A 22135-nucleotide genomic window follows, 5' to 3' on the forward strand; every position below is an offset into this window, starting at 1 on the left:
GAAGTTTTTACTGATCTTCCCAGGCTCCCTTTTAGGTGACATCCTCCCATCGTTTGCCACCATTGCACCCAGCCTGTTCTTTTCATAGCACACTTGTGTGATATGTTAGTTTTTGCCATTACTCTATAAACTTTACAAGACAGAAGATTAAATGCCATGATTAAACAATTAGATATTAAACAATTAGCAAATAATTCATGAATGGACAAATGTCATCCAAATCCTTACAGTTTCAAATTCCTTGAGAAGTAGAATTTTCTGCTCTCTGTTCCCAGATGATAATGTCTTTTCCTCTTTTGACCAAATCTTTGTCCATTCTCTTGCTTCTACTCAAAAAATCTTTTAATAATACCAGCAGTTCTGCCCATGAGAAGGTGAGAAACAGTTACAGTAAAACCCTGGTTACCTACAGTGCATGTGAAAGGTAGTATCTTAATTAAATCCATGGTCATTCATATTTTGATGCTTTCTTTTGAAAATCTTTTAAAGATATATTTATAAACTTTTCTGTCTCGGTAAATACATCATTCAGACTGAGAGATCTGAGGAAGCCTCAAAGTTACCATTCAATCAATACATCAAAACAAAAGGTACTGTTTGAGCACCTACTCATACTAGTATACATACAAACTAGTAGCATTTGTACTAGTTGCTGTGGGAATGGAGGAGAAGTAAGATACCATGCAGGTGGTTTAGCTGAGCTTAGAAACAGTGTGGTACATAACACAAAATAGTGATGTGGGGCTGATGTGGGTGATCTAAGGTCATTAGTGTTGCAGGGCTTCTGACTTCTCCTGAATCAGACAGGATATAGGTTAAGTGTATCCTGATGGCAAGAGAGAACGTTGAAGTCCCTTCTAAATATTAATACTTAATTTTAACATTTCCTGTGCTTCAGCAGAGAATTAAAGTGGAGAGCCTTGATTAACTGAAGGTTTCAACTACTTAGGTTTTACAAAAAATATGGCTCACCTTTTCAGGCACAATGTACTCCTAGAAACCATCATAAAGTTCATCAACATAAAGCAAATTCAGGCTGTGTATCTCTTACTCTAAAGGTATATGTGATTTACTTGCACTGTCTTTAGTTATTAGCAGAAATTGTTAAGTCAGTGTATATTTCAGTCTTTGTCTAAGACTGTAAGTCAGTCTCTGTTTAAGAGAACAAAAAAAATTTGAGTTAACGTAATTTAGGTATTCTCGGTAATATAAAGGTAAGGTTGGATCATATCTTAAGTATGAGGACTTGGTAGAAGCATTTGCAGATCTGAATAGAAAGAATTAGAATAATGAATGTGAAAAACTATGATGGAAAGTCAACAAGAGATGAATCAGCAAGGCCTAGGGGTTCGGTTCAGTTCAGTTCAGTTCAGTCGCTCAGTCGTGTCCGACTCTTTGTGACCCCATGAATCGCAGCACGCCAGGCCTCCCTGTCCATCACCATCTCCCAGAGTTCACTCAGACTCACGTCCATCGAGCCAGTGATGCCATCCAGCCATCTCATCCTCTGTCGTCCCCTTCTCCTCCTGCCCCCAATCCCTCCCAGCATCAGAGTCTTTTCCAATGAGTCAACTCTTCACATGAGGTGGCTGAAGTACTGGAGTTCCAGCTTTAGCATCACTCCTTCCAAAGAAATCCCAGGACTGATCTCCTTCAGAATGGACTGGTTGGATCTCCTTGCAGTCCAAGGGACTCTCAAGAGTCTTCTCCAACATCACAGTTCAAAAGCATCAATTCTCCAGTGCTCAGCTTTCTTCACAGTCCAACTCTCACATGACCACTGGAAAAGCCATAGCCTTGACTAGACGGACCTTTGTTGGCAAAGTAATGTCTCTGCTTTTCAATATGCTATCTAGGTTGGTTATAACTTTCCTTCCAAGGAGTAAGTGTCTTTTAATTTCATGGCTGCAGTCACCATCTGCAGTGATTTTGGAGCCCAAAAAAATAAAGTCTGACATTGTTTCCACTGCTTCCCCATCTATTTCCCATGAAGTGATGGGACCAGATGCCATGATCTTCATTTTCTGAATGTTGAGTTTTAGGCCAACTTTTTCACTCTCCTCTTTCACCTTCATCAAGAGGCTTTTGAGTTCCTCTTCACTTTCTGCCATAAGGGTGGTGTCATCTGCATATCTGAGGTTATTGATATTCTCCCCAGCAATCTTGATTCCAGCTTGTGCTTCTTCCAGTCCAGCATTTCTCATGATGTACTCTGCATATAAGTAGGTGAGAAAGAAATTTGGAAGGAACAGTGCCCCACAAAAACAGCTTCAGATGCTGGTATAAGTTGTTGCTTAGGGGATGCATATACACTGCTACTGCTGCTGCTGCTGCTGCTAAGTCACTTCAGTTGTGTGCAACTCCTAACGACCCCATGGACTGCAGCCTATCAGGCTCCTCCGTCCATGGGATTTGCCAGGCAAGAGTACTGGAGTGGGTTGCCATTGCTTTTTCCACATAAACACTACTTCTGTGTATTTTCAACTTTATGTTTAGAATTCTTGGTTCAGGAGCCTGCCTTCTGTCTCATCCTCTGGCTCCTCCTGAATTTGTCCTTTATCTTACTTCTTTTGGTCTTTGGGTCTAATAACTCACTCATGGTTTCATGATCCATTGGCCTCAATAGCTTGTGAGAATTCCCTGCTGCAGTCCTGGACCTCAGGGATTCCCAACAATTCTGTCTAAGGTGGAGGCAGTGAGAGTGATATGGGTGATTTTATGGATTTGGGTAAGCTGAAAATCATGAGCAAGATCATGAACACATTGTAAACTTTAGAAAAGTGCCTGGTGATGATAACAAAGATTGGGAGGGGCATATTAAATAAGAGCTGTGAGCTTGGAAAGAATAGAAGTTGATACATCTTGGGAGGCAGGGAGGTGAGGAATTGGGGGGAGAACCCTACAAATAGTAAGAGCAAGATTAAGGTGTTGGTTGAAGATTTACCCAAAGAATCATGGAATTCTCTAGGCAACAATACTGGAGTGAGTTGCCATTTCCTTCTCCAGGGGATCTTCCTGACTCAAACCTAGGTCTCCTGCTTTGCAGGCATATTCTTTATCATCTGAGCCACCAGGAAAGCCCCCTGAAGAATGATAAATTCTAACAAAGCTGAGTATTGACAAAGCGAAAGCAATAGCTGCGCCATTTGGGGAAATATGGAGACTATGGAGTGAGAATTTCAAAGCACAATACATACTACAGTTCATGTTAGACTATTAATATAAAATGTCCTGAATTCCCCAACTCTTGGTGGTTTTTTAAGAAAATATCCTTGTCCTTGGAAAGTACACCTTGAAGATTATGAGGTGAAGCACTGATCATTGATACACATGTATAAAGAAGTACCTAGTCAAAGTCCAGCCCATGGAAGTAAATTGGGCAATTAACTGAAATCATTTCAGTAATTTAAAGACTATAAAATATTAAATTTCATTCCTACAAGATAGAGCTAGGTGAAAATTTTAAATCATAAATCAGAATTTTCTTTGCCTCAGTCGAAAAGTAAAATGAATATTATAAGAGACACTGAAGTATTTAGAATCATCTTTAGCTAAAACGTAAAAGAGATTTTACTGTAGAGAACAGAATATATTATTATTAATGTGTATGTCAAACTATAGTAGAAACTAATACTAATTACTAATACTAAGCAATAATATTAGTACTAATTACTAAGATACTTAATCTTACACTTGGTGTTAGTACCCACTCCTTTCAGTTTTTCATGCTGCTGAAGGCTTGCAAGAAATTCTAATTAAAATATAAAAAATAATTTTTGAATTTTAAAACTATTTTATCATCTCACAGCTGAGCTCAATCCATTTGAAGGAGCATTACAATAATTCACCCCTTGATCTGAACAGAAGTTATATAAGCCAGGTAAATACAGTATAGGGATAAATGACTTTAGTTAATTCGTTGATTAAATTGATCTGTAAGCCAAAAGATTTACATAATGTGCCACTGACATACTTTTTAAAAGTCACATAAAGTAATTTAATATTTTTATATGTATTCTCAAGAAAGGAATCTATTTCCCCATTGTGCTATGATTGTCCTTTATCTAATAAATAATACTCCATCAAATTTAATTTACAATATTAATCTTAAACTTGACAAAATTTACATCAATAAGTCAACCTTACTGATAAAATTTATATCATTTAAAGTGCCAACTGAACAGTTTTTGAGTTATGTATAGACCTGCCGAACTAACACTGGAAACAACATACAGAAGGGTTTCATCCCAGCCAAAATTTGTTTGTGCTTCTTTGCTGACAAAGTTAAAATATAAAAGAATAAGTGATTCTGTGTTACAGCCAACTGATGAGTAACTAATGTATCTAACATATAGGGTTTTAGATGACCTTTAAAAATACACCTTTCATATTATAAATTGATCTTAAAATGTCCCCACAAACTAACAGGAATGTACATGCTATAAAGCGAGAGTTTTCTGCTAATCATATCATTTAAATTCATACTCCACTTTTTAAAGTGTTTTCACAATATAGTGGATGAATACAGCATTTAAAAGGAGGAGCAGTTTCCCTACTTCATCAGCAAGGAAGCAAAACCTCAGCAAAGTTAAATTATGAAGCTAAGGTCTGAGAATAGCCAATTAGGGCAAGAACAAGTTGCCTGCTTCCCTGTTCCAGATTTGGCTTCCAGGGTAGAAATGGAAATTCACAAATGGAAACTGCAACTGCAAACACCATTTCAAGTGCTTCTGCCTAATTAGAATGCAGCCCAGAACTGTCCCCTGGCAAGAGATTGGGGAAACACAGTTGTAAAAGGAGAAGCTCTCCCCTTTGCTGAAAAAGTGCCAACCAATCTGATTCAGGCACATGGAAAGACATTCAAGCTGAGGCTCTGGTGTTAAAACTCAAAGTTTCCTTGTGCATAGAAATAAAATGAATTTTGAAAAGGGCACCGAAGTACTCAGGGAAGTCTTTGGCACTGAGGACAGAAAATAATTCTACTGGGGAGAATCTAACATCCTCATCTCCAGAGTTGGACTGATGATAGGAAAAGTAATGACATGCTACTAATATGAAAGAACTGTCTTCAGCTACATGGGAATTATTATTGAGTCATCACTTAAGAATTAATAATAGTACTAATTAACAAGGGTTTTAAAATCATACTTTGGTATAATTGTCTTTATGTTTTCTTATATTCAATATAGGACAACATTTAAGAGAAAAGACTCTGTAGTCAGAATTGGATTCACACTTGTTCTCTGGGCTTTCTAGTTATGTGACTTTGAAATGAGACTTTACCTTAGTTCCTATTCTTTAAAATGGGTATAACAGTGCTTTCTCCATAAGACTTTTATAAATTTTTAGTGAGATAATACATATGAAGTGTTTGGTACAGGGCCCAAGAGAGAATAATCACTTAATAAATATTTGGAGTTTTCCCCCTTATTTTATCCTATTGTATATACAAGAGCGGATTTTCAAGTGGCAGAGTCAATTATAGATACCTTTTTGGTCTCTGAAATGTAATTACAGGAAAACCAAATGCTGAATGAGCTAAAGCTCACTCTTTGAGTTTTAATTTATTTTTTTTATTTAAAACAAAATTCTTTACAATACAGTGTTTCTCTGCTGCTCTAATCAAATGCACACCTGCAACATGACTTCAAGATTAAAAGATATAATGAAAAAAATGTATTCCTATTATCCTTTGGCATTTTTCTTTACCTCCTTAACTAAGAAATGAATAGTACTTGATTTTTTTTTTTAGGTAGAAGAAAGGAAATTCATGCATGCCAAGAGTTGGAGAGGAAAAACCCCTAGAACTCTAGTGTGCTAGATTAAAAAACATTATTTAGAGGAACAGAGTGGGAAACCGGTGAATATTTTGGCTTTTATAAAAAGGGAGTGTGCCTCATAAATAGGACAGTTGGAATGTATGGAAAAGTTCCAGTTAAAACAAGACACAAAGCACATGACTAATATTGCTTTTCCAAGTTAGACAAATGCAGCTTTAACCAGAATTTGTTTCAGAGGGGCCTCTGGAGCCCTCCTTGAATCTTGAGATTTTCATCTTTTTTCAAGTTCCAAGTGTGAAATAGGAAAGCCATACTGAGATAGACTGTGTTTTTGTCCCTCACCTTTCTTTCTGAGTTTCCCTCGCGTTGTCACAAATTCTCACCAGGTGAGTGAATGTCAGAAGACAAACTGATATACACAGGCAAAGAAGCAAATGCAAAACTGGATTTGAGCCTCTTCAGGAACTATCTTGTTTTATGTTGGATACCTGTGTAGCCCACCAAAAGAATATTCACTGTTTAGGAAATAATATGAACTGCAAAGTCATTTTCAAATGCAAATGACAAATATTCTTTATAGTCTTTCATCTTCTTGCCATTTCAAAGAAGATATCTAAAAAAACAAACAAATTTTCAGCCAGATTTCTGTATGTTACCTATCCTTCAAACCTGATGGATCTTCCTCAATGTGAAGAGATTCCTTTAATAATAATTCATGGTGTTTTAATTCTCCTTTTACATTTTCTGTCACCTGAGAATGAATCGCCTTGTGTTTTGTTATTATTTCTTGTTCTATGCACAAAACAACTGTGCATTTAAGATGACCTGAGGCCTCAGCTTGCCTAAGGAGTTTCAGTTTACACCTGTTTCACCAGTGTAATTAATAGTTCCCCCTTTCAAGTTAAAAGGTACTCTGGTGTACAGTGTAAGTTATACATCACCCAAGGTGGTCTGCAATCAGAACTTTTCAAAGCAAAGGTGGTTAAAATGTATATAAATGAGCCACAATAAAAGTTTTGATATGACCCCTCCAGATTAGCCTTCTTGCTGTGCCCATTTCAACACAAATGAGTGCCATCAATGGCTTCACAATGGTTCTTGTAAATTCCATCATGAATTAGGGTTTTGATTTCTGTCATTCCAGCACACTTTAAATACTGACTCATGTTGGGATTGCCCCAAACAGGGCAGGGCAGACTAATGGAATGTGAAGTATTGCCCTAACATTTCTTAACCTGCCCAGTGTTTAAAGTGGCTTTATTTTCTCCATTTATGCTCCAAAAATTTTTGTGCTAGCATAAAAACTGTGTTGTATTCACATGATATTTTTTGCTGTGTAACAAGGAGGGTTGAAATTTGTCCCTGAAACAAGGATTATATATAATAAAAGCCTAATAAACCTAGTTAATGAGAAGAAAACATACTAGTGCTATTTCCTAACATTTGCATTATAAGGAAGTTCTGCTCAGTAAGAAGTTACTCAATCTCACAGGGGCAAAAAACATTTGCTGAAAATGGAATTTGATTTAGATCTGAACAATAAGAAAAATAAAATAAAGGCCTCCCTGGTGTTCGGTGGTAAAAACAAAATCCACCTGCCAGTGCAGGGTACACGGGTTCGATCCCTGATGCAGGAAGATCCCACATCCCTTGGAGCAACTACTTATCCTGCGCTCTAGAGACCCTGATAGTTCAGTTGGTAAAGAATCCACCTGCAATGCAGGAGATCCCGGTTTGATTCCTGGGTTGGGAAGATCCACTGGAGAAGGGATAGGCTACCCAATCCAGTATTCTTGGGCTTCCCATATGGCTCAGCAGGTAAAGAATCCACCTGCAATGCAGGAGACCTGGATTCAGTCCCTGGGTTGGGAAGATCCTCAGAGAAGGGAAAGGCTACCCACTCCAGTATTCTGGCCTAGAGAATGCCATGGACAGTATAGTCCATGGGATCACAAAGCAGCAGACTGAGTGACTTTTGCTTTCACTTTCACTTTCTAGAGACCAGGAGCCCCACCTACTGAGCCCATGTGCTGCAAACTGAAGCCCATGCACCCTAGAGCTTCTCTGCAATAAGAGAAGCTGCCACAATGAGAAGCCTGCTCACAGCACCTAGAGAGCAGCCCCTGTTCTCTGCAACTAGCGAAAGCCCAGACAGCAATGAAGAACCAGCACAGCCAAAAATAAATAAATAATTTTTTTAAAAAGAGAAAGAAGGCAAGTGAATTTGATAGTTTTGCATCTGATAATGGTAGCATTCAAAAGTGCTATTTCAATTCAGTATCATTCCATTGGGAAGATCCCCGGAGGAGGAAATGGCAATCCACTCCAGTATTCTAGCCCGGGAAATCATGGACTGAAGAGCCTTGTGGGCCGCAGTGTATGGAGTCACAAAGAGTCAAACAGGACTTAGTGACTAAATAACAACAACAGAACTCATTTCATCACATTTTCAAAGTTCTTTAGAAAGAAAGTAACCTTGCTTTTAAAAAAATCAGCAGAAATATTATCAGAAGACCAATGTAAGGAAAAGAAATTTGTCACTATAGGTATATTTGTTTTTTTTTCACATTTGGAAACATCAACATAAGTTCATTCAGATGTGAAATATTAAGTAAACATAGTTATATTGCAAAAATATGTTTGCGAAAGAAAGATTATTTTAAAATGCAAATAATCAGAGCTAGAAAGACTTCAGAAATTAAATAGATAAACTCAATTTAGAATATCAATTATTCGGGCGTCCCTGGTAGCTCAGCTGGTAAAGAATCTGCCTGCAATGCCTCATCACACATTTATTAAGTGTGTACCAGGTGCTAGGCTCACACACTGAGGAAAGAAAGAAAACAAATATAATCACCTGTTTTCTAGGAACTGACAGTCTAGTAGGTTTACTTTTCCAAGGTAAAGCAAAACATTAAAATTCAGTCTCTTTATGATAGATGATCTGTTTTTTTAATGCTATGCTTAACATTTCTAAAAGAGTATTTACATTAATTCTGCTCATCTTTCTCTTATTTTTTTCATTGATATATAGTTGATGTATAATATTGTAATTTTCTGATATACAACATAATGATTTACAATTTTAAATGTTACATTCCATTTATAGGTACTGTAAAATATTGGCTATATTCCCTGTGTGATACAATATATCCTTGTAGTTTTTTTTTTTAATATAATAATTTGTACCTCTTATTCCCCTAACTATATCTTGCTCCTTCCCCGCTTCTTTCTCCCCACTGGTAACTACTAGTTTTTTTCTCTATATCTCTGAGTCTCTTTCCTTTTCGTTATATTCACTGGTTTGTTTTATTTTATATATACCACATATAAATTATATCATACAGTATTTATGTTTCTCTGACTTATTTCACTTAGCATAATACTCTTCAATTCATCCATGTTGTTGCAAATAGCAAAATTTTACTCTTCTTTATGGCTGAGTAATATTCCATTGTATATAACAGAAGATATAGAAGATGTGTTACATATATAACCATATATGTACATAACATATATAAATATATATAACATATATAAATATATAAATTGAATATTTATACATCTATATAGATTTCCCTGGTAGCTCAGTTGGTAAAGAATCTGCCTGCAGTGCAGGAGACTCAGGTTCGATCCTGGGGTCAGAAAAATCCCCTGGAGAAGGAAATGACAACCACTCCAGTATTCTTGTCTGGAAAATCTCATGGACAGAAGAGGCTGGCAGGCTATACAGTCCATGGGACTGCAAAAGTTGGACATGACTAAACAACTAACACAGTTTCTAAATCCATTCATCCACTGATGGACACTTACATTGCTTCCATATCTAGGCGACTGTAAATGATGCTGCTATGAATATCTTATTAATTTATCCTTTGAAACAGATGAAAAATTATCTTAGGCACTGTGTTTATCTGCTAGTGGCCTTTACAAACAGTGACTTAAGTAAGATTGGTGTGAATTTTCCTGTTAATGTCAGAAACAGTCCTGAGAGACAACCCGGAAAGAGGGAAGCAACTCCACAGAGATGAGCAGCTTGGGATCCTTTACTTTTGCAAACTTTACTATCTGTCTGTCTGTCATGAGACAGACAGACTGTGGCTGTCATGAGAAAGGTTACCTCAAATCTGAAGATTGCTGCTGCTGCTCGGGACATCACATCTATGTTCTAGGCAGGAAGAAGGAAGACAGGCATAAGGCAAAAGGGGCCTTCCAGCTGAATCAGCCCTCTTTTTTGAGGAACTCTGACAGAACCCCCATTCAGCAACTTCTGCCTCATCATCCTAGTCATCAGAACTAATCATATGACCACATAAGAGAGGCTGGAAAAGGTGGTGATCCAGATCTTCTCAATGCCATATTCAGCAAAACTAGGATACTGTTAGTAAAGAACCAGGCAGGCAAAGAGCTGTCCTCTGCCTGCTATTCTGATTATTTATCGCTATTTAGGGTACATCATTATAGGAGATATTGATGGCACCCCACCCAGAGTCCTTTTATAGGCTAGCACACCATCCCTAGCTACTTTGAGTTTTGGCTGTTAATGGCTCCAAATGCCACCTTCTCAGAATTGGCTTCCACCGAAGTGACCCACATGGCTCAAAGATAAATGGGACTTTAATCCACCCTGTCTCCTTCCTATGCCCTCCAGGCTGCCTGAAACCAATGAATGACTGGTATGAGGGTATAAAAGTCAGACCACCTTTGCCTCAAGGTGGAAAAACACTGTGGTATCAATTTGCTATGACTTCTGGGTGGGATTAGGCTGAGATCAGACTTTGCACCAACATATTTGCTAAGCAAATGAGCAATTCAATTTTGTATTATATATGTGAACTCCCAAGGAACAAATGAGGAAAAAGAGAAATACCAATGGCTGTATTACTTCCTTGCTCTCCCTCTTTTGAGATACTGCCTCAGGCACTAACTTCCTTGTAATATATTTCTAAGCTTTACCCAGCTTCCCTACCCAGATCCATCTTTTCCAAAGAGCTTCCCACATTTCCATCTTTTCTCTGTTGCCTCTTTACTTAATCCTTATTAAAATTTAACAGTGAAAAAAAAAATTAACTGTGACTTTGGTGGTTTGTTTGCTGTGCCTGATTTTCTAAGGAAGAGTCATAAATCACCTCCTCCCTCTCTATATTTTTTGAGGGGCCTTTAGTAAACAGTTCTCAATCAAAACTTGGAATAACCAGATAATTGCAAATGACTAGAGCACAAATCTATTTCTTTGTTTTCATTTTTATATCAAATGATAGTACATTAAATTTCATGTACGTGAGAGCTTTCGGTAATCAGGTAATATATTTCAAAAATATCTAACATTTACATGACTATGATATACATCGAGAACAAAGAAACTCTGAAGTTATATTACAAACTTTATTGTGTGTGCTCAGTTTGCCTAGTTTTGACTGTTATCAAGTAGAATACATATCCATTATAATATGATTTGTTTTTTTTAAAGGAAGCAGTTTTATATAATTACCCAAGTTTAATTTAATTTGTATAGTAAATGCAATCAAGAAAAAACACACTTATGCATTTTTCACAAATTATTCTATCTAAAAGTAACAGGAGAATCTAAAATGATTAATTCTAGATAACAAGTACAATAATCTTTATTAGTTTTCATTGTTCCTTATTTCAGATAACTATGGACATCCTTTGAATTTTGTTGAAATTCTGTGGTCTAGACTTTAGAGCACAAAAATGTTTCCTAAACTTCCACTTGATCTGATCATTTGATTTATGGAAAGATCCCAAGTTAAACACTGAAATTTCTACTGTCTTTAGGTTATTTTTTCCTGGTCCAGATTCTTCCTCTTTTTAACTTCTATAAATTAAACATTCTCAAAATAATATTAATAAACATATCATTTAAAACAAAATACATAAATGAGTGTCATGAGCATGTAATTTCTTGATTTTGTGTACTTTATCCTATTGATGATTACTATTTATTACAGTTCATGACAGTTACGGAGGCTTTCTTCACATGTATCCTAAACACTTAATTCTGGGAAATGATTCAAAAATTATTCAGATTAAGTCAATGTTCACTTTTTAAAATTTGAACAAAATGAAGGTGTTCTAAGAGATTTTCAGAAATCCAATTAGAGTCATGCCAAATTGTATTGTAATAGATTGGACTGATATGCATATATTTGACTAAATTGCTCAGTTTTTCTGTAGTTGTGGCAAGCAGGGGTTACTCTCTAGTTGCAGTGCATGGGCTTCTCACCGAGGTGGCTTATTGGGGAGCGTGGGCTCCAGAGTGCATGGGCTTCAGTAGTTGAGGCACATGGGCTTAGTTGCCCTGTGGCATGTGGAATCTTCCTGGGCCAGGGATTGAACCCATATCCTCTGCACTGGCAGGTGGATTCTTAACCACTGGACCACCAGGGAAGTCCAGGACTTTCATTTTAAAGAAAACCAGTTACATTTTAAACAAACTTAAAGACACACAATGCCTTCATTTTTTTTTTTTTTTGAAAGCAGAACTAAACATATATACACAGATGTATGTGTATCCATTAGTCACTCAGTCGTGTCTGACTCTGTGACCCCATGTATTATAGCCCACCAGGCTCCTCTGTCCATGGAATTTTCCAGGCAAGAATACTGGACTGGATTGCCATTTACTTCTCTGGGGATCTTCCTGACCCAGAGATCGAACCTGGCTCTCCTGCATTGCAGGCAGATTCTTTACCGCCTAAGCTACCAGGGAAACCCTACACAGATGTGTGTACGCAAACATATAAATATATATGTATAAATATATACATCTGTATATATATATATATATATATACACATATAACTTATTATAATAACATTACAATAATCCCTTTATTGAGTGCCTAATATTTGCCAAGCACTATTCCTGGCATGCTTGTACTTGTGATGCATCTCATATAAGTATTTTGATACAGGTAAAGTTAGCCCCATGTTACAGTGGAAGAAATGGAGCCTCAGAGAATTTAGGTAACTAGCTTAAGGGCACATAGCTGCTAAATGGTAGTGCTATGGAAATCTGGTACTTTGTTCACAGTAACCAATTAACCATGCTACCTCATCACATCTGTCACCTCCAGGCGTAACATGATGAGAAAAAGTAAGACTTTCCACTCATGCTCATGCTGCTGCTGCTGCTGCTGCTAAGTTGCTTCAGTTGTCCCACTCTGTGCGACCCGATAAACAGCAGCCCACCAGGCTCCCCTATCCCTGGGATTCTCCAGGCAAGAACACTGGAGTGGGTTGCCATTTCCTTCTCCAATGCATGAAAGTGAAAAGTGAAAGGGAAGTCGCTCAGTCGTGTCCGACTCTTCGAGACCCCATGGACTGCAGCCTACCAGGCTCCTCTGTCCATGGGATTTTCCAGGCAAGAGTACTGGAGTGGGGTGCCATTGCCTTCTCCGACTCATGCTCATAGATCAAGGAATTTGACTTATTCAGAATGTATGCAGTTACTGACAGTATGATGTTAAATCCTTTATTCATTTCTGTCATGGCAGCACACTTTCTAATAAAATAGGGTTTGTAAGGCACTTAGGCCTAAAACAAATGGACACAAAAGAGAGTTCTGAGGATATGTGGTTTATGATATTATTATTCTGTTTCCACTGGCTTAAGAATTTAATTAGAGTCCATTAAAAATCCTTAATTGGAACAGAGTATTGGAACATAAACAACAAGGTGATTAAAACCACATAACTGGACAAATACCTGGATAAGTAGCCACCACTACCATAGAGGAGGGGGAAGAACCGCTCAAGCACACCCTCTAATGAGGTGTCAGCTCTGAAGGCTGCTAGGAGACTTTTGCTGGAAAGCAGCCTTCCTGTGATGCTGACTCAGGGATGGGAATAAACTGAGAAGATGTGGAGACTGATCACACACACACACAAACTCCTAACACTTGGTGTCTAATAGCCCACATAGTAGCAAGACCATTCAGTATAAACAACTGCTGACTAATATGATAATATTATGTTAGGTATTAACTTACTTGCATACTTTAAAATTAAAAAGGAAATCCGTAAAATTATGCTTACCAAAGTGTATTGACTCGTCTTCTCTAAAGTCTAACTATGATACTCTCTAGGAGCCTGGTGGGCTGCAGTCCATGGGGTCGCTAACAGTCGGACATGACTGAGCGGCTTCACTTTCACTTTCCACTTTCTTGCATTGGAGAAGGAAATGGCAACCCACTCCAGTGTTCTTGCCTGGAGAATCCCAGGGACAGGGGAGCCTGGTGGGCTGACGTCTATGGGGTCGCACAGAGTCGGACACGACTGAAGCGACTTAGCAGCAGCAGCAGCAGCAGCAGTAATATTTGACACTATTCCCGTGGAGTTCAATTTATGGCCTTAATCCAGTTCTGGAGAACCAGAAGGCCCACCTCCTTTATATCCATATATAGGATCATTTTTCCTGTAATTAGGTAGACTCTGATGTTAGCCTTGGAACCTAGGAAATATTAATAGAACCAAAGTTTCTGTCTCTCTTGGTCATCATCCTTAGGTGACAAAGTTTGAAAACAGAAGTTGGCATTAGAACTTTTGAAACAAAACAGAAAGCAAAATTCAGAGACAACAGATGTTTGCTTATAAATTCATTATTTACTACATGTGCTATAGAAGTAACAGCCTGACTTGAACTTGAACTGTGTTAACTTAAGACAGAGTCAGACAACTATTAGAAACAAAGACCAGAATCAAAGAATCTGCAGTTTCCCTTCTAGGAGACTGCGGTCTTCACTGCCAGAGCAAAAGTCTCACCGATTAAATGAAATGCATGGTCAAATCTGATCTGAAATAGGCTTAATTCCATCTTCCAGTTGTGTCAAGCTTCAGTTCAGTTCAGTCGCTCAGTTGTGCCCTACTCTTTGCGACCCCATGGACTGCAGCACACCAGGCCTCCCTGTCCATCACCAACTCCTGGAGATCACTCAAACTCATGTCCATTGCGTTGGTGATGCCATCCAACCATCTCATCCTCTGTCGTCCCCTTCTCCTCCTGCCTTCAATCTTTCCCACCATCAGGGTCTTTTCCAATGAGTCGGTTCTTCACATCAGGTGGCCAAAGTATTGGAGTTTCAGCTTTTAGCATCAGTCCTTCCAATGAATATTCAGGACTGATTTCCTTTAGGATTGACTGGTTGGATCTCCTTGCTGTCCAAGAGACTCTCAGGAGTCTTCTCCAACACCACAGTTCAAAAGCATCAATTCTTCAGTTCTCAGCTTTCTTTATAGTCTCACTCTCTCATCCATACATGACTACTGGAAAAACCATAGCTTTGACTAGATAGACCTTTGTTGGTAAAGGAATGTCTCTGCTTCTTAATATGCTGTCTAGGTTGGTCATAGCTTTTCTTCCAAGGGTCAAACCTAAGAGTTGGTAAAGGTCAAGTTAGGTCTGCAAATGTGCTTGATTTATAAACCTAAACTGACTTCCATTCTGGGGACAAAACTAAAAAGGTCACTCCTCTCCTAAATACTTTGGAAATAAGCAGGCTTTACAGTTTTGGAGGATAAGCCAAATGAAAAGTTTTTAGGTTATGGAGTCTTCATAGTTGGAAACCACACTCATAGTAAAGAGAGCCCAAATATTAGTTATTTTTTTTAGTCTCTGGAATTCTAGACTAGTAAAGAAAATTCTAGGCCAGTGCATCTAAATCAGGGAAGATGTTTTGGATAGTGTATTTTAACAGCTGATATAAAGTCAAGGCAAAAGGATGAAGGGGACATAGAGAGGGGTAATAGAACAATGAGACACTAGGAGAAAATGTTTTTAGCTTAACTCATGGATGTCTGGGAAAATACAGGAAAGAATGCTCACTACCACTCCAGGTTAGCACCTCTCTGCTGTGTTTACTCTCCTGTATTCCTCTCTCTCTCTTCACTGCCAATGCCCATCCCACACCACCTCCAAGTCAGAAGATTCTAGAATGTTGGGGCAAATTGCGAGAGAAGAAAAGAAGAAACCAATTAGACGGGGACAGATAGAGATTTTGTAGGTTCTATCCACTTACGTGTGTGATTGGGCACACACAGTCTTTTTTTCATGCCTATTACATGTCTAAAACAGAGATAAACACAAATGAGAAGAAACAAATTGAGATGGCAAAGAGACATGCTATGTAACTTGCCCTCTTCTCCGACCCCTGCTCTCCCCTCTAAGCAGAGAGAGAAGTTCCTCACTATATTCCCATAGTGCATTGGTGATATTTTGTTACACCTATCACTCTGTATTTTATTATTTGCTTATATGGTTTTTACTCCACCTGGATTGCTTAGAACCAAGATATCTATGATATGTACTGTGTGTCTGAAGTAATGGGTAGAGTGCTGTGATTTCCCTACATTTTACTACATTTCATAGTAAAGGATGAAATATAGGAAGCATGTAATTGTTCCAATAAAACCTTATGATAAAATAACTTATGACTCACTCTTTATTATATTTTAGGTATTTAAGTTTATAGTGATGAGTCTCTTTTTAATGATCTAAGTAGTAGGTGGCTAGAAGGATAAAGGTAAACAGTATCCCAGCTCAACTATGTTATTAACACCCAATAGAAAAGTGTGGGTATCTATGCAAAAGTGAATTGGTCATGATATTAAAGTGGTTCAGTCACAGAAATTAAATTAGGTTAACTAAAACAACTCATTCATTTTTGCCATTTTACTTCTAAAATGATGAATCATGCCATTTTATCTGGTTCTGATATCCTTCAAGTCAAAATAATCAATATTAATGCAGTCAGAATTACCAAGTGAACTACTCTGTATGTCCATTAAGATTGTTTCACAGAAACTTCATTCACTATGACTCAATACATATTTACATGTTGAGATTGAGGTCTGTACATGATTATTTTTATAGGAAGAATTCTAAATCCAAAACCACCTCATTGGTTCAGATAATATGAACTATGGTGAAACTTTAGCACACTAAAAAATTTGGAGGATCCTCTACCATTGCAACAGAATTTCAGACCAAACCCCTAAGACTGACTAAAGTCATATTTTTATCACCTCCTTCTCCCTAATTTTATAAAGCTAGATAACTAACTATCCAGAAAATATGGCATATATGAATTGCAGTGATCTGGTTAACTCTTCTCAAAGATATTACATATTTTTGTTGTCACATATTTATAACTATGGGTAAGCTTATTTCAGTTTTCAAAATACACTTTGGTCTAGAATTGCACATAATTCCCAATGTGAGAGTAAACCATAATGCCTCATTTTATCCTCCATTACAGAAGACAATAGATGTGCATCTTCGAATGCAGTGTCCTGCACCAAGTGCCTTGCGCTGGGTCCGGAATGTGGATGGTGTGCTCAAGAGGTGTGCCTTTTTCCTTTCTTTCCCTTTTGGATCCTTTGTCTTTTCCTGCATGATTTCATTGACCTAATATTCTCTGCCTTGAAGATGCATCAGGAAAAAAGAAAGATATTGTTGAATATCAGGAAAATGTTCTTTGGTTTTATGCTTGGAAACAGCATGTTTGGCTGACTATAAGTATAACCTTTTTATTAGGAAAATTATGGTAATTTTAAAATGAAGTGCAAACCGTTTTATGTTTTCCATCTGTTCTATAGAAAGAATTGGCAAACACAGATAGTAACTTTTGATGGGTCATAGGCTTTGTGTGAAACTCTTGCTGCAGCTTGGGGCATTAGGTTATATATCCAAGTTGGATCATTGTTTTGTGCTTGCTTATTAAAGAAAAGCAAGCTAATTTATTATTCCATCTCATTTGTTTTTATTTGAAATACTTGGAGATAAGTGATTTGCTCCCTTTCATAACACTGAACATCAATTCACTGGCTACTTATGGAAAATTTGATGCTTTTGTTTGACATGTGACCCTACTCATGCAATATTGTGTACATTTAAATTCTGTGACATACAAAATAATCAGAAAATGTTTATTCTTCAAAATTAGTATTTTTGTAGTCAAATAAAGAGAAACATATCCCAATAACAAACTTTTTGGGAAAACAATTATAGTGTTTTCTTTCCTTGTTGGGCTCTAAAGTTGTTTTCAGTTATTTCTTTTGTTGGTAATTTTCAATCAAAACTACCTTATATATTAAGTTTCAGTGAAGAAGCCATCTGCTAATTTGGGGTTTTTAATGAGATTTCCTAGGTAACTTACAATTATTTATGTAGTTCCTGAAAATTGAAACTAATAGACTTTTAATGGCCTTTTGTTTGGCGTGAAGAGAAATCTCTAGCTTTTGCAACTTGTTGATTTAGTTGAAAAAATGGTACCTATCATTATCTTTACAATCTCTCCTGTTACTGCTTGCCCTTATGCATCCCCCAGGAGGAAACAGAAATATGAAAAGTAGCAAAGGATGATGGTCAATACTTTCTTCTATGCAGCAAGTCAAGGAAAAGGCAAGGGAAGGGCTCATGAATAGTAACCATATCTATAAGTAAGCAGTCCCCCTACTGACAGCCTGAACGCTTCCTGGATGTACTATTGGCTTTATCAGTCAGAAAAAAGATGCCACTCAAAACTAGGCAGTGCTTTGCCAGAATTCATGGAGCCACACAATGTAACAGGACAATTCCAGAGTTTCCAGGATCAGTTTCATTCCTCCTATGATCCAAATGACCAGGTAGAATTCACTCTTTTCTCTGAGCCTCCCTTTCCTCTTCTCTACAGCCTAAAGTTTGGAGTTTCCTTCCAGGTTTTCCTTGTCAGGTATGCTTGATATTCATCGATATGTTGGTATTTCCTGACCCTCACCCAACATTCCATTTTAGATTTTTACTGCAGCACTAAGGAAGATGATTGCCCTGGAGAAGGAAATGGCAACCCACTCCAGTATTTTTGCCTGGAGAATTCCATGGACAGAGAAGCTTGGCACGTTACAGTCCATAGGGTCACAAAGAATCTGACATGACTGAACACAAGGCACATGCTGAGGATACACAAAGAAAGATTATTACAGTTGTGAAGACTGTGCCAACTTAACTTCAGTTCCTTAGAACTTTAGTGATTATAGCTTAGAGGAGTTTTCAAAACATGGTTCAGAAACCCAGTTGTCAGCCAAGTGCAACATGCCAGCCATACAGAATCAGTCAGCTTCCAGAGATCACCCTTCTCCATTTCACACCTCTACTGGCACAAAAAATTGGAAGAGTCACAGTTATGGGAGCAGCAATGTCAGTCCTACCACAAGGGAGGGATTTTGTATATTCACAGGAGGAATAGGTGGTCATGTGGAAGGAGGTAAGCCAAGAAGGAAAGGTGGAGTGGCTTCCAGAGGTGTTTGCTATTGGTCCAATCCTCAGAAGGGGATCTCAGAAAACACCCAGAAATGACTTAGCTGTTCATGTCCCAAAATATTCTTCTATGTGGTACAAGGTAGCCTAATATTTATATTGAAAAAACAGGCTCTGAAATGAGATCAACTGGGATTCAAATCCCAGTTCCATCAGTTTCCAACTATGTATCCTTGGCCATGTTAACCTATGCACTGTGAACTTCAGTTTTCCCTAATTCTAAAATTCTAATTCTAAATTCTAATTCTAATTCCCTAATTCTAAAATGGAAATAATAACTGAAACTACGACAAGTGGTGGAGTTTAAATGAAACTGTATGTGGGAAGCATTTGGCACACAGGTATTGCTTAAGTTACTATAAGAGCTACAGTGAGACTCAAGCAATTCATTCAGACCTAAGAAAATCGCCTGAATTAAGAACACGTTAGAGGAAGCAACCTGTGTTAAGACTGTCACACTGGAAGATAAGATATTTGGTTTCCTTTGTTTGCTGGGTCAATCTGTTGTACTTTATTTTTGTTGGACTGTTTTGATTTTGCTAATGTGTGTATATTCAGTCACATGTTTCTATTCAGTCACAGTTTTTATTGTTGTCATAAACCTCAGCCTCTACACTGGGCTTTTGAAGTTCTGTACAGTTTTCCTTTTTTTTTTTTCTTTCTTTTTCCTTTTTTTTTCTTTTCTCTTTTTTATAATTATAATTTTTAATTTCTTTAAACCTATTATATTTTTTCTACATTTATTCCTTTCTTTGCCTTTCCTATTGTACTTTTCCCCTTGCAGTTAATCTTTGATGTATATAAATCTTCATCTACCTCTGTTTAACTTTGCATATCTATTCTTTCTTTCTTTTCTTTCTTTCCTTCCTCTCAATATATTTATTAGTTTTGTTTTCATTGCTTTATTTCCCACTTGGCACCTTGCTTTAGTTTTGTTTTCCAGTTTGTGCTTTAGTTAGTTTTGTTCTTAACTGGTAAATATAATTTTTTATTTCCTATTTTTACTGAGTCAATCTACTGCACTTAACTTTGTTGAACTGTTTTTACTTTGCTTATGGGTCTATATGTATATGTGTATATTCCATTATTTTAATTTTTATTTGCCTGATTTTGTAACTGCAATTTATCTGGGGTTCAAATTTGTTTTTTTGGTTTTGGGTATTTGTTTTAATCTCACTTAATGCCATAACAAACCACTTGTGGAATCTTAGTTCCTGACCAGAAATCAAGACCTGAGCCTTTGGAGTGGGAGCACTGACTCCAAGACCCTAGACTACCAAAGAACTAACTCTAGGGAGTATCAAATAGTGAGAACTCACACAAAGGAAACCGCTTAAATATAAGACTAGGCGTCACCCAACCACCAGTAGCACCTTGTGCAGGACACCTCATCTAAACAACAAACAAAACAAAAATACAAACACAATCATCAGCAGATAGGAGTACCACCTCACTCAGCCTTGCCCATCAGAGGAAAAACAAACAAAACTCAGCACAATCTCACCCTATATGAAGCTTACACAAACCACTGGACCAACTTTAAGATGACAGAAACCAAAAGGAAGAAAGAATTCAGTCTTGAAGCCTGGGAAAAGGAGACCTCAAACACAATTAGTTAAAAAAAAAATGAAAAGGCAGAGAAATATTACACAAATGAAGGAATAAACTAGAAACACAGAAATCCAAATAAATAAAGAGGAAATAGGCAAATTACCTGAAAAAGAATTCAGAATAATGAGAGTAAAGGTGATCAAAAACCTTGAAAACAAAATGGAGAAAATGCAAGACTCAATTAACAAAGACCTAGAAGAATTAAAGAATAAACACACAGAGACAACACAATTACTGAAATTAAAAATACTCTAGAAGGAATCAATAGCAGACTGTCTGAAGCAGAAGAACAAATTAGTGAGCTGGAAGATAAAATGTTGGAAATAACTTCTGAAGAGCAGAATAAAGTAAAAAGAATGAAAAGAACTGAGGACAGTCTCAGAGACCTCTGGGACAAAATCAAATGCACCAGCATTCGCATTATAGGGGTCCAAAAGAACAGGATAAAATGAAAGGGTATGAGAAAATTTTTGAAGAGATTATATATAAACTCATACACCATGATCAAGTTGGGTTTATTCCAGGAATGCAAGGATTCTTCAATATATTAAAATCAATCAGTGTGATACACCATATTAACAAATTGAAAGATAAAAACCATATGATCATCTCAATATATGCAGAAAAAGCCTTTGACAAAATTCAGCACCTATTTATCATTAAAATTCTTCAAGTAATGGGCATAGAAGGAACATACCTCGACATAGTAAAGGCCATATATGATAAGCCTACAGCAAACATTATTCTCAATGGTGAAAAACTGAAAGCATTCACCCTAAGATCAGGAACAAGACAAGAGTGTCCACTTTCACCACTGTTATTCAACATTGTTCTAGAAGTCCTAGCTTCAGCAATCAGAGAAGAAAAAGGAATAAAAGGGATCTAGATCAGAAAAGAAGAAATAAAGCTCTCACTATTTGCAGATGACATGATACTGTACATAGAAAACCCTAAAGATAGTATCAGAAAATTACTAGAGCTAATCAATGAATTTAGCAAAGCTGCTGGATACAAAATCAATACACAAAAATCATTTTTGCATTTCTTGCATTTCTATATACTGTCAAGGAAAATCAGAATGAGAAACCAAGGAGTCAATCCCATTCACCACTGCAACAAAAAGAATTATATATCTAGGGAAAAAATCTACCCAAGGAGACAAGAGAACTGTACACAGAAAATTATAAGACACTAATGAAGGAAACAAAAAATTACATAAACAGATGGAGATATATTCCATGTTCCTGGCTAGGAAGAATCAATATTGTAAAAATGACTATTTAGCAAACTCAGTCTACAGATTCTTGTGATCCCTATCAAATTACCAATGGCATTTTTCAAAGAACTAGAACAAAAAATTTTACAATTCAGATGGAAACACAAAGAACCCAAACAGCCAAAGCAGTCTTGAGAAATAAAAATGGAGCT

The 22135-nt window shown here is 37.1% G+C and overlaps 1 protein-coding gene across 1 annotated transcript in view; it reads left to right on the forward strand.

Moving 5' to 3' along the window:
- The window catches only part of ITGB8 (integrin subunit beta 8), a 96811-nt gene that overhangs the window by 17381 nt on the left and 57295 nt on the right, over nt 1-22135 (forward strand). Inside the window, exon 2 of the mRNA XM_019958522.2 lies at nt 17058-17143. Within this exon, the coding sequence (XP_019814081.2) occupies nt 17058-17143 (86 nt within the window). The remainder of the gene's footprint in view (nt 1-17057; nt 17144-22135) is intronic.

The sequence above is a fragment of the Bos indicus genome, chromosome 4 (assembly GCF_029378745.1).
Source record: "Bos indicus isolate NIAB-ARS_2022 breed Sahiwal x Tharparkar chromosome 4, NIAB-ARS_B.indTharparkar_mat_pri_1.0, whole genome shotgun sequence".
Lineage (NCBI taxonomy): Eukaryota > Metazoa > Chordata > Mammalia > Artiodactyla > Bovidae > Bos > Bos indicus.